This window comes from Marmota monax, unplaced genomic scaffold, assembly GCF_021218885.2.
Source record: "Marmota monax isolate L192 unplaced genomic scaffold, Marmota_monax_Labrador192_F-V1.1 WCK01_AAM20220418_F8-fsc00010, whole genome shotgun sequence".
Taxonomy (NCBI): domain Eukaryota; kingdom Metazoa; phylum Chordata; class Mammalia; order Rodentia; family Sciuridae; genus Marmota; species Marmota monax.
The window spans coordinates 16,604,560-16,628,931 of NW_026692321.1; the positions used below are offsets into that span (position 1 = coordinate 16,604,560).

The 24,372-nt window shown below is 34.7% G+C and overlaps 1 protein-coding gene across 5 annotated transcripts in view; it reads right to left on the reverse strand.

Annotated features, from left to right (window-relative positions):
* The window catches only part of Atad2b (ATPase family AAA domain containing 2B), a 141,206-nt gene that overhangs the window by 96,704 nt on the left and 20,130 nt on the right, over positions 1-24,372 (reverse strand). For 3 of the 5 annotated variants that reach the window (XM_046441338.2, XM_046441339.2, XM_046441337.2), the window contains exons 3-9: positions 17,416-17,465; positions 16,902-17,055; positions 14,404-14,506; positions 13,492-13,600; positions 12,617-12,658; positions 11,302-11,418; positions 1,082-1,157 (exon numbers count right to left, since the gene is read on the reverse strand). In XM_046441338.2, the coding sequence (XP_046297294.1) occupies positions 1,082-1,157; positions 11,302-11,418; positions 12,617-12,658; positions 13,492-13,600; positions 14,404-14,506; positions 16,902-17,055; positions 17,416-17,465 (651 nt within the window). The remainder of the gene's footprint in view (positions 1-1,081; positions 1,158-11,301; positions 11,419-12,616; positions 12,659-13,491; positions 13,601-14,403; positions 14,507-16,901; positions 17,056-17,415; positions 17,466-24,372) is intronic. The other 2 variants (XM_046441341.2, XM_046441340.2) reach the window with 1 other exon arrangement.

Here is a 24,372-nt window from a genome sequence, read left to right on the forward strand (position 1 = left end):
TCCAGCCTCAACTTAAGACCTATTATTTCATTGTTATTCTTCCAACCTGACTGAATCTGGCCCCTTTTTCTTCCATTATAAGTGTAAATTCCAACCCTGTACCAATTCATGTATTGAAAAGAACTCCAATCAGAAAAGCTGAATCACTGAACACCACTCCAGTGCCCACTATTGTCAACAGTAACCCAGATTCTCCAAACTTCCTTAAGATCCTTAAGGAAGATCTCTACCACAAATCTTCTCAGTGCATTTTGCGTCAGTTTTTAATGTTTCCTAACTCTTCACAAAACCTGCTACCAACAATAATCTACTCATTTTTGGCAATTTTGATATTTATCCTCTCTTCTACTTCTTTTTCTTCTTCTTTTTTTTTTTTTATTTTTAGTTGTTGATAGACCTTTATTTATTTATACGTGGTACTGAGAATCGAACCCAGTGCCTCACACATGCCAGGCAAGTGCGCTCCCACTGAGACCCAGCCCAGCCCCCTCTTCTACTTCTTTTTCTCCATCAGGAAATTCTCCAAAGTATCTGTGTGCCTGTGTGCCTGTGTGTGTGTGTGCGCACATGTGCATATGTTGGGCCTATTATGTAGAGAAATATAGTAATGTGTCAATAACGGCACATAAGGAGGTTGGTGGAGGCAAAGTTGTACAGATTTTAAGAAATGACTCCAGAGGATAACTCAAATAAGAAAAACAACCAGAAACTTAAGTTAAGGGACTGGGGCTATAGCTCAGTGGTAGAGCACCTGCCTAACACATGCGAGGCACTGGGTTCGATCCTCAGCACCACATAAAAATAAATAAGTAAAAGAAAGGTATCATGTCCACCTACAACTAAAAAATTTCTTTTTAAAAAAGATAAGTTAGGGCTGGGGTTTTAGTCTAGGGGTAGAGCACTTGCCTGGCATGTGTAAGGCACTGGGTTCAATACTCAGCACTACATATAAATAAATAAAAATAAAAAGGTCTGTTAACAACTAAAAAACATTTAAAAAAAATAAGTTAAAGTGGGCATTAGCGTCTCATTCTCTCACTGAAAGGTACAAATATTTCCCATTTTCAAAAACAAAAGTTACCTGATATGGCTTCTTCTTGCTGGAGATCTGTGAATATCAAACAGTGTGTTTTCCCTCTTCTTCTGATGAGCTGGCACTAAAAGAAAAACACAGGATAAGATAGAAATAACTAATAATAAATGTAATAAGTTAATGTATTCAAAGAACATAAATTACTTCTATTAACATTCTGAAGAGGACCTAGTTATGAGTTTTCAACTTCAAAATCTGTCTGGAGGCATACAAAAATAAATGCTTTGTGTTAATACCATGAAATTGCAAATAAACATTCTAAATAGACTTTAAATAATTGTGATTGCCAAGTGCAGTGACCACACATCTGGGGCAGGAGGATTACAAGTTCAAGGTCAATCTCAGCAACTCAGCAAGGCTCTAAGCAATTTAGTGAGATCCTGTCTCAAAATAAAAAAATAAAAAGGGCTGGGTATGTGGCTCAGTGGTAGAGGACCCTTGGGTTCAATCCCCAGCACCAAATAAATCAGTAATTGTCACTGGATTATACAAAGATTTCTAAGATACAACACCAAAAACTTAATCCATTAAAAAATTTTAGGGGGGCTGGGGTTATGGCTCAGGGGTAGAGTGCTCACCTTGCACGTGCAAGGCCCTGGGTTCGAGCGTCAGCACCACATATAAATAAATAAAGTTATTGTGTCCAACTACAACTACAAAGAAACAAATAAATTTTTTTTGTGTGTGTGTGAAGGAAGGAGCAAAATAGAGCTATTTCCATTTCCAACAGAAACATCAATTTGAACTATTCACACATAAACACATCTTCATAAGAGATTAGGAAACCAGGTTAGAGATCACAGTACCTAGTTAGTAAGAAAATGTATACTAGAAAGGTACAAAGGAAGGTTTTATATCACCCATATCACATCTCCCTCAACCCCGGGCAGCACAGCATGAAGAGAGATGCCATCCACTTGGAGGAAGGACAGCAAAGTGAACCTAGGATTTTGTTTTTGTCCCCAATACCAGGCATGCCACAGTGAAGTTCACGCTAGTTCATATGAACTTAGCCTATGCACCTACCTCAAAACCAGATGGGAATTTATAACCACTGTGAAACAGACTCAAGATCTAGCACATGACACTGTCAGTGAATTATGGCAGCCTGACTCTCTAAGTAATCCACAGTGAAAAGAAGGTCTCAGTGGCTGTGGCTTTCAACATGGTCCATTGCTGTGAGAACCTCAGCAGCCATGGGCTTTGTGTGCACTGCCCCAGCCTACATGCATGGTATTCCAGGCCAACACTGAGCTACAGTCTGCAGCTTAAGATACCTGCTGGCACTGCAACAACTGCAGCAGCCATGGGAATAGGAAACACCCCACATTGCCAACCCAGAATCTTTGGACAAGTTTACAGTTAAAAGATGGTGCCATGAATAGCCAGTCTGTTGTGATTTCCAAAAGTACCTATTTCAATATACACACATCAATGTACAACCACAAGGATCAAGAAAAATTAGAGAAACATGACACCAGCAAATGGACAAAATAAAGTGCCAGAGCCTGACTCTAAAGATAAAAGAGATGCGTAAACTGCCTGACAAAACATCAAAAGAGTGGTTTTAAGGGAACTAATCAAACCAAGAAAATTAAAAAATAATAATAATTCAATAAAGAGAACAGCAAGGGCTGGGGTTTTGGCTCAGTGGTAGAGCACTCGCCTAGCACTGCGAGATCCTGGTTCGATCCTCAGCACCACATAAAATTGAATAAGTGAAATAAAGGTATTGTGTCCAACTATAACAAAAAAAAATTTTTTTAAATAAAAATTAAGAGAACAGTAAGTGACCAGAAAAAGAAATTGAACAGATTAAATTAATTTTTTAAAAGTCACACATTGGGGCTGGGGTTGTAGCTCAGTGGACGAGTACTTCCCTAGCATGCGTGAGGCACTGGGTTCGATTCTCAACACCATATACAAATAAATAAAATAAAGATCCAACAAAAACTAAAAAATGTTGTTTTTACAAATCATTGAAAAAAAAGTCACACATTCTAGAGCTGGAAAATGCAATGAACAAATGAAAAACTGCAGACTGGGAATATAGCTCAGTTGGTAGAGTGCTTGCCTTGCACACATAAGGCCCTGGGTTCAATCCCCAGTACCACCAAAAAAAAGAAAACAAAAACAAAAAAAAAAGGAATAGCATCAAAACAGAACTCATCACGAAGAAAAAAATCTGTGAATTTGAAGATAGGTTATTTGAAAATATACACTAAGAGGAGAAAAAAGAAAAGTAATGAAAAGAATAAAAAATGCTTACAAGACTCATGGGACAGCACTGAAAGAGCAAATGTACAAAGTCATTGACATTCAAGAGAGAATAAGATAAGTAAGAAAAAGATAAAGGAGCAGAAAGCATATTTTAAAAAATAATAGCAGAAAACTTTCCAAATATGGAGAAAGATATAAATATCCAGGTATGGGGGGGGGGTCAAATATTTTCTTCAGATTCAATGCAAAGAAAACTACCCTGAGATATATTATAATCAAACTGTCAAAGATCAAAGAAAAGGGAAGACTCCGAAGGCAGCAAGAAAAAAAAGAAGCAAATAACATATAATAGACTTTCTGGTACACTGAGCAACAGATTCTCAGCAGAAACTTTACAGACCAAGAGAGTGGGATTCAATGTGCTGAAGAGAAAAACTGCCAGCCAAGAATATTGTACCAAGCAACATTCTCAAACAAACACATAACAGGTAAGCACTATACTATTGACCTATACATATCCCCAGGCCCTGAATTCTATATAAAAATACAAGTTTATAAGTTTTGTTTTGTTTTTTAATCATGGTGCCAGGGATCAAAACCACATTCTTAAGAGGCACTCTAGACAAGGACTCTAGCATTGAACTATGTAAATACTGAAACCTATAAAACTGTCAATATATAATGATTTAATTATGTCTCACTTATTTTGGTATACTGCATTTTTATCATAAACTTATTTTTATAAATATTTTTCCTTAGCTATAAGTTGTTTTTAAATGTATTTTAGTCAGAAAATTCCATCATTTTCAACAATATGGATGAATTGGAAGATACTATCCTGAGTAAAATAAGCCAAGCACAGAGAAACAAGGACCATGGGATCTTGCTTATATGTAGAATTTAAAAAAGAAGTCATGGACTATGACTACCAGAAAATATGGCTACCAGAAAAGTTGTGAGTGAGGTAGGTAGACAAGGGACAAAACTACGTTGGATAACAGGAATAGGTTCTCCTGTTTGTTGGATGACAAAGAGATTATAATTAATGTATTGTGAATTTCAAAATAGCTAAAGGAACATTTGGGTGCTCTCACCACAAGGAAGTTATGGATGCTTGAGGTTATGAATATAATTACCCTCATTTGAATAAACTACAATATATTTACATATGTAGAAACAATACACTGCATCTCATAAATATATGCAAGTATTTGTAAAATTCAAAAAAACTGTTGTTTTTTTTAAGCAAGAAATCAAAACATACTACTACAGTTTGCTTCTTTTTGTATTTATATATAATAGTGGAATGCATTACAATTCTTATTACACACATACAGCACAATTTTTCATCTCTGGTTGTATACATAGTATATTCACATCAATTCATGTCTTCATACCTGTATTTTGGATAATAATGATCATCACATTCCACCATCACATGCCCCCTCCCTTCCTCTCCCACCCCTCTGCCTCATCTAGAGTTAGTCTGTTCCTCCCATTCTCCCGCTCCCTATCCCACTATGAATCAACTTCCTTATATCAAAGAAAACATTCGGCATTTGTTTTTTTGGGATTCAAAAAATACATAAAATTTATCTGTCAATTTAAAAAATAATAATAAAATGAATTTTTTTAAAAAACACTCTTTTTAGTAAGTTGAAATGAAGAATAGGAGAAAATCATTGCCACCTGCACCTCAGAGATTAATCTCCAGGATATACAAAGAACTCAAAAAACTTACCACCAAAAAAAACAAAAAACCCAATCAATTAATGGGCAAAGGAACTGAACAGGCCCTTCACAGAAGAATAAATACAAATACATGAAAAAATGTTCAACATCTCTAGTAATTAGAGAAACACAAATTAAAACTACACCGAATGGCAATTATCAAGAATACAAACAACAATAAATGTTGGCAAGGATATGGGGGAAAGGTTCACTCATACATTGCTACTGGGACTGCAAATTGGTGCAACCACCCTGGAAAGCAGTATAGAAATTCCTCAAAAACTTGGAATGGAACCACCATTTGACCGTGTTATGTCACTCTTCAATATATACCCAAAGGACTTAAAAATCAGCATACTGCAGTGATACCACATCAATGTTTATAGCAGCTGAATTCACAATTCACAACAGCTAAGCTATGGAACCAACCTACGTGCCCCTCAACAAATGAATGGATGAAGAAAATGTGTGTGTGTGTGTATTTGTGTGTATACATGTATATATGTATATGTATATACACACACACGGAATATTATTCAGCCATAAAGAAGAATGAAATTATGGCATTTACCAGTAAATGGATGGAACTAGAAACTATCATGCTAAATGAAATATGCCAAACTCAAAAAACCAAAGGTCAAATGTACTCTCTTATATGCAAATGTTGGCTCACAATAAGGAGGGGGTGGGGGCTGGGGATGTGGCTCAAGCGGTAGCATGCTCGAGTGGCGGGCGCGCGGCCGGGGTTCGATCCTCAGCACCATGTACAAACAAAGATGTTGTGTCTGCCAATAACTGAAAAATAAAATGTTAAAGTTCTCTCTCTCTCTCCCTCTCTCTCTGCCTCTCTCTCTCTCTTTTTTTAAAAAACAAAAAAAGGAGGGGGTGGAATGGGAAGAATAGACCTTCTGGATTAGACAAAGGGGAATGAAGGGGGGATGGAAATAGGAAAGACAGTAGAATGAATCGAACATAACTTTCGTATGTTCATACATGAATACACAACTAGTGTAACTCCACATCATGTACAACCACAAGAACAGGAAATTATACTCCATGTATGTATAATATGTCAAAATGTACTCTACTGTCATGTATACCTAAAAAGAACAAAATAAAAAAGTTAAAGTTCATCAAAATTAGAAATTTTGGGATGGGGTTGCAGCTCAGTGGTAGAGCGCTTGCCTAGCACATGTGAGGCATTGGGTTCGATTCTCAGCACTACATATAAATAAATAAACAAATAAATAAAGGTCCATCAATAACTAATACAAATATTTTTTTAAAAAATTAGAGATTTCTATTCTTCAAAGATCATTATTTAGAGACTAGCCAAGTCAAAGGCTGGGAAAAAAATTTGCAAATCATCTGTTAAAAACATAATACCCAGAATATTCAAGTATTATGGTTTAGCTAAGAGGAATCCCCCAAAGCTCCTGTGTTAATGCAGGAATATTCAAAGGTGCAATGATTAGATTATGAGAGCTGTAATCTATTCAGTGAATTAATCCAGTTGATGGAGTGATAATTTGAAAGGATTTTTGTGCAAGGTGCTATCTGTAGTCAGGTGAGGTATGACTACAGAAGATAGGTCACTGCAAGAGTGCCCTAAAAATCACCATCTTCCCTGAGCCACCCCTCACCCCAGCTTCCTAGCTACCAATGAGCAGAGCAGCATGCTCTTCCTCCATGATGTTCTGCCTCACCTCAGACCCACAACAATGGAGCATCTCTGGAACCATGAGCCAAAATAAACTTTTCCTCATTTAAGCTGTGTTTTGTTTTGTTTTGGGTACCAGGGATTTAACTGAGGGGTACTTTATCACTGAGCGACAGCCCCAGTCCTTTTTATGTTTTATTTCTGAGACAAGGTCTTAGGTGCTGGGGCTGGCTTTGAACTTGTGATCCTTCTGCCTCAGCCTCCAAGTCACTGGGATTAAGAGTTGCTGAAATTATAAACCTGTGCCACCACGTCCAGTTTCTAAATTGTTCTTGTCAGGTATTTCGGACACAATTAGAAATCTCAAAAATTAATAATAAAAAACAACCCAACTGAAAAAATGTCCAAGAGATTTAAACATATATTTTATCAAAGATATACCATTGTCTGGCTGGGGATATATCTCAGTTGGTAGAGTGCTTGCCTCAAATGCACAAGGCCCTAGGTTCGATCTCTAGCACCACCAAAGAAAGAAAAAAAAAAGGTATACCATTGTCAAATAAGCACATAAAAATATGTTCAACATCATTAGGGAAATGCAAACTAAAATTACAATCCCTATTACATTAATTAAATAGACTGACCATACCAAATGCTGGCACACATATAGAGCATATACTATTTTTTTTTTTTGGGGGGGGGGGTCAATGAGAGGCTTTTAATAAGGATTTTAGAATTAAAAGCTCCAGATTCAGCATATCTCAATGTTCAGAAATCCTGACTAAAAGAAGCGAAACCAACACTAACCCCCTTAGCATGAACACACCTTTCTTCTTAGTAAATTTTACTTTAAATAGTGGAAAAAAAAACAAAAACCCCAACAGGTTAAAACAACTCCATGCAGACAGAACCTTCACAAAGGTCAACTGAAGTAATCCAGAGCTAAAACTGAATTGTGAAGATTTCAATGAAGTCACCAGTCATGTAACACAAATAAAGTCAATTAATTACACACTCGGGGAAGCCCTCCAAGCTACGTGCCCAAGAAGCATTAACCTTTGTTTTGTGCCATCCTGATGACTTGCACATAGTTTAACATTTTTTTTTTTTTAGTTTAACATTTTTAAGAGTGTGTTTTCCACGGTGTGGTAATGCTTTGGTACTATTCATATAAGATCTCATCTATCCCACCTACTCACCTCTTCTCCAAGAGGAGATTTGATTCTGCTTGAGAAGTTTCACATAAATTAAAATCTTTAACAAATAGAGCATATACTATTAATGAAAAACGGCACAAACACCTTGGAAAATAGTTTAGCTATTTCTTAGAAAGTTAAACTTAAAAAGCTGGGTGCAGTAGCTTGTTAGGTTAAAGCAGAAAGAATCACAAGTTCAAAGCCAGCCTGAGCAACTTTAGTGAAATCCCGTCTCAAAAATAAAAACTGGGACTGGGGATGTAGCTCAAGCGGTAGCGTGCTTGCCTGGCATGCGTGCGGCCCGGGTTCAATCCTCAGCACCACATACAAACAAAAGATATTGCGTCTGCCGAAAACTAAAAAATAAATATTAAAAAATTCTCTCTCTCTCTCTCTCTCTCTCTCTCTTTAAAAAAAAAATATATAAAAAAAATAAAATAAAAAGTGAAAAAAAGGGCTGGGATGTTGCTCAGTGATACAGCACCCTAAGTTCAATTCCCAGTAGCACTAAAATAATAAATAAGCACAAGTGTGCATGCGAATGCACGCATGCGCGCGCGCGCGCACACACACACACACACACACACACAAACCACACTAATCACAAAATCCACTCATTATCTCCTCAGTATTAGAAAAATGAAAACAAATTTCTACAATGTTCATAACAACTTTATTTGTAACAGCCCAAAACTAGAAACAATCCTAATGTCCATCAACAAATGAATGGAACACGGCATGGTATCCCATACCTGTAATCCCAAAAACTCAAGAAGCTGAGGCAGGACACGTTTGTGGCCAGCCTACAAAACTTAGGGAAACCTTGTCCCAAAATAAAAAATACAAAGATCTGGAGATGCAGTTCAGTAACAGAGCTTCCCTGGGTCCAATGGACCCAAAGAATGGATAAAATAATGCATTAAGAAGTCTGGGGGATATAACTCAGTATAACTTGTAGAGTATTTGCCTAGCATGTGCCAGATCATGGGTTCAACCTCACATTCTACACACAAACACACACACACACACAAAAAAAAAAAAACTGATAAGGACTGAGGATGTATCTCAGTGGTAAAGTGCTTTCCTAGCATATGAGGAGCTCTGGATTCCATCCCCAGCAGCACACACACACAAATACACACACACACACAGTGCTATCCATACACTAAAATATCTACTCAGCAATGAAAAGAAACTCACTATTGTTACATGCAACAACACATGTCTTACAATAATTATGCTGAATTGAAAAAGTAAGGCAAAAATGGCATATACTACATGATTCCATTCATATAAAATGAGAGAAAATATAAACTGATTTAAGGGAACAGAAAATAGATCAGAGGGCTGGGGATGTGGCTCAAGTGGTAGCGTGCTCGCCTGGCATGCGTGCGGCCTGGGTTCAATCCTCAGCACCACATACAAACAAAGATGTTGTGTCTGCCAATAACTAAAAAATAAAATATTAAAAAAAAAGAAAAAAGAAAAAGAAAACAGATCAGATACGCAGCTGCCTAGAGACTGGCAGAGGGGAAAACAAAATAAAAAATGGTGAGTAGGGCTGGAAATGTAGGTCAGTGATACAGAGCTTAGCTAGCACCTGTGAGGTCCTGGTTCGATTCCCAGCACCACAAAAGTTTTGTTTGTTTTGTTTTGTTTATTTAAAGGGAGTGGTAAGGATATATTACACAGGAATAAGGAAATTCAGGGGGGTGATGAACATGGCCATTACCTTGATTATGGTGACAGTTCCACAGGAATATACATATTACAAAACTTGACTAATTATATTCTATAAATATGTGAAATGAACTATATATTTTTTCATTTATACTGAAGTATAAAGCTTTCTTTAAAAAAAATAATAATCTAGAACAATGATTCCCAACTGTCTGTCATAACATACCTCTCTTATTAGTCACAAGGCTGAGACAGTGGAATAGAGGGATGTCTGCATACTTGGGCACATTCTAGTGAGATGCCTCTGATATACCCCTTCCAGAGCACCAATCACTGTTCTAGATTTTTTTTTTTTTTTTTTGGTACTAGGAATTGAAACCAGGGCCACTTTCCCACTGAGCTAGATCCCCAGCCCTTTTTTATTTTTTGAGACAGGATCTCACTAAGTTGCTGAGGCTCACCTCATACTTGCAATCCTCCAGTTTCAGCCTCCTGAATCACTGGGATTACAGGCATGCACCACTGTACCCAGCTAGACCATAAAAGTTTGAGTAAAAAAATCTAGATCTTAGAAACATTATACTAAGTGCAAGAAGACAAAAAGTCACATATAGGCAAATCTACACAGACAGAAAGAATATAAGTGGTTGTCATGGGGGTGAGGGAAAGGAGGAAGTGTAACTTAGCTACATCTCAGTTAAAAAAAAAAACAAGGAGGGCTGGGGTTGTGGCTCAGTGGTAGACCGCTTGCCTACCATGCATGAGGCACTAGGTTTGAATCTCAGCACCACATATAAATGAATAAATAAAAAAGAAAGGTCCATCAACAACTAAAAAAAAAATTTTTTTAAATAAAAATAATTAGAGGATGGATAATTATGGAATTTCCCAAGAACTGGAATAAGGGCAACAAAATAGTACCTGCAAAACTGATTACATATTATTAGATTCAACAGTATTAAGACAAACTTTCAACTATTCTCCAAAAAACAAGACAACCTACTATTGCAAAACTGCAGCTGTATACCACTTTTGTGACCATGGATAAGTTATTACGTCTTTTATGACATGGAGATGCTTACCCTAAATAACTATTATGAATAAAAGTCTTCAATAAACTATAAATAATACAAAAGCATGGGCAGAATTTGTTATTAAATATTACACTTCTATAAATAAAATGTACTTGCTGTAAGTAATTCGATGTTGCTACCATGTACTTTAATGTTCTCTTAGTTGCATGTGTACATGGAAATATAAATAGGAAAAGATATGTAAAACATATAAGAGATTCCATTCTGAAAATTTTATTTATTTATTTATTTATTTATTTGGAGACAGGTCTTGTTGCATTGCCCAAGCTAGTGTTGAAGAGGCTCAAGTGATCCAACTAACTCAGCTGCCTAAGTTAACTGGGACTACAGGAACATACCATTGCACCTAGTAAAATACTGTATTTTTAAAAAGCAGTGGAGTAGGGTTGGGAATGTGGCTCAAGTGGTAGCGCGCTCGCCTGGCATGCGTGCGGCCCGGGTTCGATCCTCAGCACCACATACAAACAAAGATTTTGTGTCCGCCAAATACTAAAAAAATAAATGAATAATTCTCTCTCTCTCTCTCTCTCTCTCTCTCTCATTCTCTCTTTAAAAAAAAAAAAAAAGCAGTGGAGCAGTGTAAACTATGTAACTATAAAAGGAAAGAGGTTATTTAGAGTCACCTACCTATTGGAGGTGCCTGGTATCGATCCACTGTTTTTCTTTGTCTTAAATTATATGGTCTATCATTTTCTTCTCCTTCTGCCTCTTCAACTTCTATATCTCCATCCTCCTCTTGAGATTCTAGTTTTCCCCACACAAAAAGGAATAAAAAAGGCACTATTTTAATCCTTAAGAATTGGTCCCACTCTAAAAGTGAATATTTACATTTTATCCATTTCTGCACAGGTGACATTCAAAGTGTCAACATTTTATTATATAGCATAAATCAATATAATTAAAAATCAACCTGGGTAAATGTAAAAAAAAAAAAAAAAAAGCTGCTTTTCCTACCAATGATCAATACAGATTTCTGCAAAAATTAAACCAAGGTGATCATATTTGACCTCTTAATTTACATAGGAACTTTTAAACACAAAAAAACAATAGAACATGACTTCAAATTTTTCCAAACTACAGCAAAGCTCAGTCAAAGCACAATTTAAAACCAAATACGATTTGGACTCAAATACCTCTTGGTAATCAAAAAAAAAAAAAAAAATTGGCTTATAATGTAATCATTGGTATTATAGCCAGAACAAATTTTTTTGGCAGTATAATAATTTGATAGGTCTGTTGACAACAGTTAAGCATGGGTTAGTCACACTTTGGTAGGAAAATGCTGACAGGAACTGGAAGGAAGTATAAAACAGACTTATAGGGTACTGATGATAGTTTAGTTCTTGACATGAGTGGTAACTCACAATAATTCATCTATCCGTACAGTTAAATGAATTATAAAGTACAATAAATTCTAAAAGCCTATTTTTTAAAAAAAATGGTTTGGTTATAGTTATGATGTAGCATCTATTTATAGTTTAAAAAGCATAAAGAAAATTTATAGGCATATCATCCCCAAATGCAATATACTTTATGATTAACTTTGTTACCACAAGAATTGTTAATACAACACAATCAAATTAAGGCATAGAAAAATTTTTAAACTTGCCAATAATGCTGAGTGAAGTAGAACAGTAAAACTCCAAAGGACTTTACATTTTACTCATGTCTCTTAAAGTTTATTTCAAGTTTTGAATAATTTTTACTGTTAGGTTGTAGAGAAAATCAGCAAGTCAATATTACTTATCTAAGTAATACTATAAAATATTTGTGCCCAAATAAGTTTTCTAAGCCTTCAAAAAATTACTTACTGAAAAAAAAACTTGCATATAACACATTATTCATTATGAGCAAAAATTCTATATATGGCATATTTACTTTGGAAACTCTACAAATGTATTCAGTTAATGAAAAGGCAAAATCGCATTTAAATCTGTCTCACCTATACTGTTTTTCTCCAAAGGAAGCAATATAGAGGTTCTAGCTGTAACAACAATAATATTTGCTCAATAAGGTACCTTCATTAGAAATATCAACTCTTCAAAAGCAGCTAATGTATTAAACACAGAATTTGAGAAATAAATGTATTCTTCTTCATCTAAGCTACACATACAGTGAAACTAGGAAGATTCCCTTGTAAAGTACTATTAATCTATATCAATAGTACATCAAGTCTCCTGAAATTCATTTCTACAAAGATCAATATCTGGGGAATTAAACCCTATAGTACACTGCTCAACAATTATAATCCATGGAGTCAATGTGCTTTCTTCATGTACCCAGTTTTAGGCCTAAAATATTCAGTGTGGGTTCTTCATTCAAAACTCAGAAAGGCCTCAGTAAAGAACAATACAGACTACTTCACTAGTATTAGCAGTTCCACTTTCTCTAAATTTCACCTTTTACTCCTCAGTCTATAACTAACTGAAATCCAAATAACAAAATTTGGAGGCTCTGGAGAGCAAATTAACATTGCAGTTAGTATTTAGTTGTCTAAATACTAAAGAGGCCTCACCTAACAAGCTAATTAACTTATGGCAAATACCACTTCCAATACTAGATCCCACAAGCACTAACCAAGAATTACTAATATATTACATAAATATTTATAATGTAGTTAAAAGCATTTTCCCAAATGAAGGAAATGAAAACCCAGAATACCAACTGAGTTTAAATTACTTCAAATTATAGAATATAGACCTCAAAAGTCAAAAATCACCTCCCTAGCAATATTTTACAACTATAATTTGTACATAATATTTTTCTTCCCTCCCACCTAAACTTTCTAGTATTTACTTCATAAGGTGCTTTACAAACCTTCTTCTTCACCCTCAGTAGAAACTTCATGATGATTCTGAATCCCATAACTATTTCTTCTTAGTGATTTTCTTCGCCTTTTCACTCTTGAATACATATCCATGTTTTCCTTTTAAAGAGAGAAATCATCAGATATTAACATGGCATTTATTCTTTGCTATAAATAATATCAACCCAATGAAATATGCCAGCTTGATAAAAATTTACTGAGCACCTATTTATAAGGCACAGATTTATGAGGATGGAGATTCTTGAATTTGTAAAGGACAAAATGGAAAAAAAACTTACAAAAAATGAAAAACATACTTTCTCCCTCAAGCAAACTGCACCCTAATTGGAGGCAGTAAGACAAGTAAGGTAATTATAAAATAAAACAAGTTTAATGCTGTAAAGACAGGTAAAGAGTACACCAGAATCCAAAGAATAGAAATTCTTCCTCTTATTAAGGAGTGGAAGGGAGGCAGCATTTGTGAGGAACCTTGAATAAGTGGTAGGATTACATCAGTCACTAACCAGAAATATTAGCAAGAGTAAAATATATGGAGGAAAATGATTTGTTTGTATTTGGGCAATGATGTGTAAGAAAATAAAGTTGAAGCCAGATTACAAAGGTCAAGGTGTTTTTAATTAACTCAGTGAATAATTCAGAAACCATTAAATGTTCAAAATAGAGCAGTGAGAGAGGTACACTTTAAGATGATTCATCTGGCAAAAGCATAAAGGGTCTTTTAGGAAAGGTTGCAGCAAGAAGAGAATGAAATGAAGAAAGCAAGCAATAAAATTCCAAACTAAGTTGAAAAGAACAATTGTTGATTCAAAAAATCCTACTATTATTCATTCTCCCTTCGAATTCCTCATTCATTGCAATTATTAAAAAAAAAATGAAAAGATTACTACAGCTAATGTACTCACAAATTCTGTATCTGTCCACATTCGAAGTCGTTCCACTTCTCCTGATCGTCGATTCCGTCGGATGTTAATATTGTCCATTTCTTGTAGTACAGCTTCAGCAGTACTACAATTATATAATAAATCCAAGGTTTAGATAATAGTGAGACCACACACTACATCATACATGTCAAAGTCTATTCAGCAAAGCATAATTAAATCATCTCTGATATGTAGCTATATGATTTAATAACTTTCATAACTAGTTTCAGAAGACAATTTGCATTAAAAAAAGATGGAACCAGAACATCTTCTATCTTAATGTATTTATTAAAATTTTAATATAAGGCTTTTGTTTATAAGGCTCCAAATAAATAAATCCATAATGCCACTATAAACAACTGATTACCAGAACCACGGGACTGAAAAACAAAAACTAAGTAAAAATCTTTCAACTTGAAGATATTATTAGGAACGTATAGAAAAAAAAATAACAAAAAGGTTTAAACAAAACTGTGGAACCAACCTAGATGCCCTTCAGTAGATGAATGGATTCACAATAGAATACTACTCAGCAATAAAAGGTAATAAAATCATGGCATTTGCAGGTAAATGGATAGAGTTGGAGAAGTAAGGCTAAATAAAGTTAGCCAATCCCAAAAAAACAAATGTCAAATGTTTTCTCTGATATAAGGAGTCGGACTCATAGTGGGGTAGGGAGGGGGAGCATGGGAGGAATAGAGGAACTCTAGATAGGGCAGAGGGGTGGGAGGGGATTAGCAATTAGAGGGGTCAGGGGATTAGCAACGATGAAAGTACATGTATGAAGACATGAATTCGTGTGAACATACTTTATATACAAACAGAGATATGAAAAATTGTGCTCCATATGTGTAATAAGTATTGTAATGCATTCTGCTGTCATGTATTTAAAAAATAAAATCAATTAAAAAAAGGTTTAAAACAGTTAAGATTAACTGGAACTGGTGTTGTGGTTCAATGGTACAGTGCTTGCCTAGCATGTGTGAGGCACTGGGTTCAATTCTCAGCACCACATTTAAATAAATAAAATAAAAATCCATTGACAACTAAGAAATATATTAAAAAAAGATTAACTGAATATATTTTTAGAAATTTTACAGTAGAACACTGGTATCCAAGAAATACATGTTGATATCTTAGCAATTTTTATTTTATATTATAAACACTCTCATAACATTTGCTATGTGCCTAAGTTCTGATCTAAGTGCCTAACAAATAATAACATACGAAAATTTATCTCTATATTATTATTTCCTCTCCTATGAAATGGAGATCATACTAATTGTAAAACTATCTAAAGGCTAAGTAGAGGGCTGGGGATGTGGCTCAAGTGGTAGCGCGCTTGCCTGGCATGCATGTGGCCCGGGTTCGATCCTCAGCACCACATACAAACAAAGATGTTGTGTCCGCCGAAAACTAAAAAATAAATATTAAAAATTCTCTCTCTCTCTCTTTAAAAAAAATAATAATAAAAAAATAAAGGCTAAGTCGAATGATGTACACTATGGTTTAAATGTCTCTCAAAGTTCACGAGTTAAAAAATTAATCCTCAATGCAACAGAAATGAGAGGTAGGACCTTTAAAAGGTAATTAGGTCACTGGGTCACCATATTCATGAATGGATTAAGGTAGTTACTACAACAGTATTAGTTATAAAAGGGAGGAGTTCAGCCCCCTTTCCCCTTGCCCTCTCTTCCCTTCCTCCCCGTTTCTCTTGCATGTTCTTGCCATGCCATGCCTCCACTATGTTCTGATGCAGGAAGAAGGCCCTCAAGAGTCTTAGTTAGACTTTCTAGCCCCCAGGATCATGAGAAATAAGTTCCTTTTCTTTATAATTTACCCAGTTTGTTAGCATAGCCAAAAAAAAGGACTAAGACAATATATTTTCTGAGAAGACTAGTTTTGTGAATATAGACGATGAGCTGATAACTGGTGAAACTCACTCACCAGCTAAGTGACTCAATGCTAAGTACTCTGGCTCAAAACATCTTTAATTCAAAATTATGACTAAGCAAAACTACCATTATCTTTTTTCCTCCTAGTGCACAGGACCCAGCCCAGGGTCATGCACATGCTATACAAACACTCTATCACTAAGTTATACCCCCAGCTTTCCATTCACTGTCAGTATGAATGAAGCTTAATATTGCTTAATGAAGCTTAATATTGCTTGAAAACTGTCAAAAACACAAATGTGAAATGAGTAATAATCAAAGGACTACAGTATTGAAATTTAAATAAAATTAGTTTTATCATCTATTCACAAGCGATTGATAAGAAAATTTTAGCTATTATACACATTATATTAAATATACTAACCTTATGAAAACCCTTATAGTCACTACCAGCCTTTGTTAATTCAGATTAAGTTTTAAAAGAATTGTGTTTATTGCAGAGGGTGTTTAAATTACTTTTCTAAAAACAACAGGCTTAAAAATCAAATAATTAAATAAAATTGCTTACTGCATAAACATTCATACCTATTTACTAGTTGATCAAACAGCAAACTCTGGTTCACACTTTCAAATCTGTTTTTCCTGGAACGACAACTTTTTCTGACTTCCATGTCACCATTTATACAAGAAAGATCCCCATCTCCCTTCTTTTCCCCTCGAAGGGGATGGCTTCGAAGGGCTACAAGAAGAGAGAGATTTCCATTTCAAAGTACAAAACTCAAAAGGAAGAAAATTAAAAAATATTTAACAATTACTTTTAAAAGACTATAAAAGTTGAACTCTTAAAAGGCTTTAATACTCAATAATCTAAATTTTCTTATAACTTCTATAATCAATCAAAATATTTTAATTATTTCAGTTATACCGATTTTTCAAAATTCAATGATTATGTACATTTTCGCTATGACTGAAATTCAGGTCACTTCCAACTATATAGGAGCACAGTATTAAATTGCTCTCTTCTTCCCCACTTTAATGCTTAAATCTAACACCATTATAAAAATTTCAATACCAACCAGTTTCACAACAGAATACTCACATAAGCTACTATGTCCGTTTGGTAACGTAGCACCAGGCTGAGAAGTTAACCTAGAACACAATTATATTTAATATGCAAACACATCAACATTTGTTTAGATAAACAAGAAATTCAATATTGATGGAATTATTTTATAATCTTTAAAATGTTAGTGATATATTATGCTTTACAGTAAGATAACATTTTTTACTGAGATTGATAGCATACCAACTAATAACATACTAGCTAAGAGTCATTTAATTATTTCAAGAAAAGTTTTTCTCTTTAATAACTTTATTTTAATTATTTATTTATTTATTTATTTTTATGTGGTGCTGAGGATCGAACCCAGGGCCTTGCATGTACAAGACGAGCGCTCTACTGCTGAGTCACGACCCTAGCCCTCAAAAAAAGTTTTAATAAAAGATTATAAACTGAATTTACTGTGTTGTCAACACTATGAATTAAAATTCCAGTGAAAAGGCTTAGCTTAACATGCAGCACAGACTCAACTGAACCTGTAGGTAACCATGACAACTAATAACGATTGACTCTGGTTGACAAAATACATTCCAAATTATAACAAATTTATTCAAACTGTAAGGGAAAAAAGTACTTGAACACCAATATCATTTATTAATTTCTTTGAAATATTTTATTACACATTTTAAACTGACAAATGAAAACTTTGCTGACTTCTCAGAAATGTCATTTTACAATTCTCCTGTTTCAGGAGAGGAAGAGAAAAATGCCATTAGAAAGAAACTAAAAAGGTCATCAAAACATGAGAGCTTAAGTAGTCACAGTATTCTCAGTATAATCAGAGATTTTAAAAACAAAAACTAAGTTGGTACATAATAAAAGAGCTGTCAATGCAAACTAAAATAGTTTTGAAATACAATTTTTTTAAGATAAAAAACAAGGGAAAAACATTAAACAGCAAATATATGACTTTTTTCTAATCTATATGGTTCATGTAAATTTTTATTTAAAATATTCGAACATTTTTGGTTGTTACTCTAGCACTCTTCATTTTCAATTACAAATATATATCATAATAATACCCCTGGGACAGCAAAGGTTATAACCAACATGAATATCAGGTATAAACAAAAATGCAGACAAGTATGCATTTCTTCAGGCTGTCAAAAAACAAACACAGGGTGCTGGGGTTGTGGCTCAGTGGTAGAGCACTCACCTAGCATGTGCAAGCACTGGATTCGATCCTCAGAACCCCATAAAATAAACAAACAAAATAAAGGTATTGTGTCCAACTACAAGTAAAACACACACACACACACACACACACACACACACACACACGGCTGGGGTTGTGGCTCAGTGGTAGAGCACTTGCCTAGCATGCATGAGAGACTGGGTTCTTTCCCCAGCACCACATAAAAAAACTAAATAAACAAAATTAAGGTATTGTGTCCATCTACAACTAAAAATATTAAAATACACACACACAAATAAAATAAAAGAAAAAAACCTTCCAATCCCCTTTTCTCCCTGGAATACAAAATCTTGTCCTAATATACCACCTTTTATGTGTAACTATAAAGTAATTAATGTAATATGTATATTCTAACAATGTTGCTATTGCACAATGCATTTCTGGAATTCTCTAGAACCCTCGTAAGATCCACTTAAAACCACATAGAAAAATCAATGTTATTACTTCATAAATACTTTTTGGCTTTAGAACCAATATAACATTAACTCAGTTTATTCAGAAATTATCAATTTATTCAGAAGTCTTGGTGCCAAGTGAATTTTGGCTGGACACAAGGACAAATAGTTGATATTTTAGATCACTTAAATTATTCAAAACAATAAAATGCAGACCTTAAAATCATTCCACAAAAGAAACCTAAAAATTTTTCTGAACAATGGCAACATCATTGGGATAAGAAGCAAAGTAAGATTTTTTTGCTGCTCTAAAGAAGACAATGCATACTTTGGTAATTTTTGTTGCTAATAAAAGATTAGCTTTTAAAAAACAAAGCTTATTCAGGCATGGTGGGACATGCCCATAATCCCATCTATGTGGGAAACTAAGGCAGGATAATTGCAAATTAGAGGCCATCCTAAGCACTCAGGGAGACCTTGACTCAAAACAAAAAAAAATTTAAATGGCTGGAGACATAGCTGAATCTTTGCCTGGCATGTGCAAGATCCTGGGTTCCATTTCTGACTGGGGGGAAGGGGGCTCGTTCCTCATGCTATTCAACCAACTACTACTTCTCTGTTATTTCTCCTTTATCATTTCTCTTTATAAAAAGGAGAAACAAAGAAGGAAAAAGGACATGAAATACTTGGATAATATAACAAGGGAAATACTGAGATTTTAAAGAGTTGACCTGCCAAGAAATAATGTATGAGCCTAAAAAGTCTTTAAACATCAATGTTCTCAAAAGCTAATCACTAAAAATATGATCAGGGATTTGGGGTGTAGACTGTGATAGGGCATACACAAGACCTTATATTCCATTCACAGCATGGCAATCAAGTAGGGTCATTGCTTAAACAAATCTTCCATAGATTATTTATGATACAAAGGTTCCTTTGTTTATTTTTTAAAGTGGAGGTTGGTAGAGAATTTTTTTCCCCAATATCTGTTTCTCAGTTTTTCTTTTTCTACCCGCCCCACCACCCATGGGTGTATGATGTGGTGGGGATCTAATCCAAGATTTCATGCATGCTTAGCAATCACTTTACTTGTAAGCTTTCCCCCCAGCCCTACTAAATTTTTAATTGAAGACAGTTTTGCCCTTCATTAGATGATTATTATATTAGTATTTTCTACAGCTTTAAACAATCTGAGTGCACACCAACACAATACTACTCATTAATGCCAGGTGTAGCGTACACATCAATAATCCCAGAGGATCGGGAGGCTGAGGCAGGAGAATCCCAAATTCAAACACAGCTTCAGCAACTTAGCGAACCCCTAATTATCTTAGTGAGACCTTGTCTCAAAATAAAGAATAAAAAAAGCTGGGAATGTGGTTCAGTGGTTAAGTGCCCCTAAATTCAATCTCTGGTACAAAAAAAAAAAAATTACTAGCTCAAGGCTGAGGCAAGAGGATCACAAGTTTGAAATTAGCCTAGGTAGTTTAGCAAGACCTTGTTTCAAAATAAAAACAAAGGGGCTGGGGTTGTGGCTCAGTGGTAAAGCGCTTGCCTAACATGTGCAAGGCCCTGGGTTCGATCTTTAGCACAACATAAAATAAATAAATAAAATAAAGATATTGTGTTCAATACAACTAAAAAATAAATATATATTTTAAAAAAGAGTTGGACATAACTCAGTGGTAGAGCGCTTGTATAGCAAGCAGGAAGTCCTGGGTTCAATCCCTAATACCACCAACAAAAATTTCATTACTGGCTGGGGGCATAGGTCTACAGCAAAATGTGTGAAGCCCTACTTTAAATCCCCACCACCAAAAGAAAAAAATATGTCATTTCTTATTTTCCTTTTCTCATATAAAGCCAAGGCAATTAGTGATTTGTGAGGGTTATAAACCCTGATTCATAAAAAGTCCCAGTTCTGACAGAACATACACAGCCACTACCACCTCTCAATTCTAATGTGCCTCAGCAGACTGACATAGTGGTCACTGCTGCCAAATCTCACTACTCCCTCATCACCTTACCACAAAAGGAAATTTTCAGGCATGCTATAATTGTTCTGTTAGTCTCATTAAATATTTAATTTTGTCTATCGTAAGAGTATGTTATTCTGTTATTCTAGAGACATCATTCTCTAGGCCTCCTCTCCTAAAACCATCACCACCACACTCACTCACACACTACACACGCAGGCCCCAGATTAAATAAATGTCTGAACAGCTAGGCAAGGTGATGCACACCTGTTATACCAGCTGTTCTGAAGGCAGAGGTAGGAACATTTCGAATTCAAGGTCAGCTTCAGCAACTTAGTAAGACCCTGTTTCAAAACAAAAACTAAAAGGACTGGGACTATAGCTCAGTGGTAAAAAGCCCCTAGGTTCAATCCGTACCAAAAAAAAAAAAAACAGGAAAAAGGAAACTCAAAAACTCTACATCCACTTTATCTTCATCCAATTACCTATCTCTAAAAAGAAAACTTATTTCAACAATTAAGAGTAATTTCTTTAGGGCTGTGGCTGGGGCTCAGCTGTAGCACACTTGGCCTGGCTTGTGTGAGGCACTGGGTTCAATTCTCAGCACCACATATAAATAAATAAAATTAAGGTCTATCAAGAACTAAAAAAAAAAAAAAATTTTAAGAATAATTTCTTTAAAGAAGTTAGCTGTCTTTGCAAACTTCTTTAGGATTCATTGCTTCTCTAGGATGATAAAATTCCTGCCCATATTCAATTTCCCTGTAAATGAATCATTATTCCTAACGAATTATTTTTCTAAAAGGACTTAAATAATTTTACCTTACATACTCAGAGAGCTGGGTTACCAAAATAAAGCAATCAAAAATTTCAAGTTCATTACATAAAAACAAATCCTAGGGCTAGGGATGTAGCTCAAGCAGTAACGCGCTTGCCTGGCATGCGTGGGGCGCTGGGTTCCATCCTCAGCACCACATAAAATAAAGATGTTGTGTCCGCCGAAAACTGATAAATAAATATGAAAAAATTCTCTCTCTCTTTAAAAAAAAAAAAAAAAATCCAAGACTTTTAATAAATCCTGATGTTATATTTATCTACAAAAATCTATAATCCTGATTTTTGTATTATCTCAAAATCTAAAATATTTTTAACTACAAGTCTTTCTTGAAATTCAATTGTGTTGAATGCAGTAAGTCAAATAATATTTTCTTTTCAGGCCATCTAAAACATCAAAAGGGGGCTGGGGATGTGGCTCAAGTGGTAGTGCGCTTGCCTGGCATGCGTGCGGCCCGGGTTCGATCCTCAGCACCACATACAAACAAAGATGTTGTGTCCACCAAAAACTAAAAAATAAATACCAAAAATTCTCTCTCTCTCTCTCTCTCAAAAAAAAAAAAAAAAGGGATAATCTTTTTAAAAAATAAAATAAATAAAAATAAATAAAACATCAAAAGATCTTAATTCTAACAGGGCAGCACTATTCATATTCCTAGATCAAGCAACTAAAAACACTTCTTAGGGGGCTGGGGCTGTAGCTCAGTGGCAGAGTGCTTGCCTAGCATGTGTGAGGCACTGGATTCAATCCTCAGCACCACATAAAATAAAGGTATTACGTCATATATGACTAAAAAAAAAATTTTTTTAAATAAAGATTTAAAAAAAAATAAAAACACTTCTTAAATTGTGCAAACTGTAAACAATAATTTTTCTACCAAAACAAAAACAACAAATTAATTAGTATTCATTATTTAAGCTTTTTATGGAAGTATACTTAGTACTTTTTTAAAAGCACTTAGCTTGGTAGTATATGCCTGTAACCCCAGGAGGCAAAGATAGGAGGATCGAAAGTTTGAGGCCAGCCTCAGCACCTTAGAAAGGCCCTAAGCCACTTAATAAAACCCCATCTCAAAATGGGGGTTGGGGGACACTGGGGATGTAGCTCAGTGGTAAAGCCCTCCTGGGTTCCATCCCCAGTACCACTGGGGGGAAAAAAAAAAAGGAATATCAAACTGTAAGATACCTAAATGGAAATATAACTATCCTTCCAATATATTTTGAAGACTTTTCATATGAAAGAACATGATCCAAATCAATTTACATAAAGCCTTTTTGGACAGATAGGCTGTGAAAAATATAGCACATTGCATATGTACAACTGAATAAATATTAACGCTAATATTAACATTAGTAAAAAAAACATTATTAAAAATGTTTTTCTAGAAAAAACCTGACTCATTCATTTTATAAATGCAGAATACAGATTACAACAGATAGGTTAAGTATAAAGTATAATTAAATGGCAGTACTCTTTTTCTAAGAGACAGGGTCTCACTATGTTAACTCCTGGGCTCAAGGGATCCTCTCCTGCCTCAGTCTCCTGAGGAAAATTTTAAAAAGTTAAAAGTAATATCTTTTATAGAACATACTGTTTTAAATATAAATCCTTAGAGAGTTTATGTACATAGCCCATCAAAGTCTGTATAACACCAAGATTTTGATTAAAGAGTAACAGTATTTAGGGCTGGGGTTGTGGCTCAATGGTAGAACACTTGCCTGGAACATGTGAGGCACTGGGTTCAATACTCAGCACCACATATAAATAAATAAATAAATAAATAAATAAATAAATAAATAAATAAAATTATGTCCACCTACAACTAAAAAAATATTTTTTAAAAAAATAGCAACAGTATCCAGAATTTACCTCCATTTATGAAATTAAAATACCTTTAAACGCTTGAAAAAGAATGAAAACAAAGGACTTCCCTTTAGTTTGTTCTCTGCATATCATCAGCAATTGTACATCAAAGACTTTGGAAAAGAAGCAACAGCTAAAGATTTATAGTTCAATATTAAAATCTTTTCTGTTTGTGTGCACACCTATCCAACCTACATTAAGTTATTACCATTTACTTTGAAACAGAGCAAAATTAAGTTCTTCTAATACATATTGAACCAAACACAAAGCAAATTTAATTGAAAACAAGATAATGCATGAAAAAGATTTTTTTTTATAATAATTGAAATCTCATTACATTATAGTATATCAATTCAAGTAGAACATTCAATAATCTTAGGGGAGATTTGATTTATTTTCCATTAAAAAATATAAATCTAGGGGCTGGGGATGTGGCTCAAGCGGTAGCGCGCTCGCCTGGCATGCGTGCGGCCTGGGTTCGATCCTCAGCACCACATACAAATGAAGATGTGTGTTCGCCGAAAACCAAAAAATAAATATTAAAAAAATTCTCTCTCTCTCTCTCTCTCTCCCTCTCTCAAATATATATATATATATATATATATATATATATATATATATATATATATATATAAAAATCTAATCATATGTTTTATTATTGAAACTAGATTT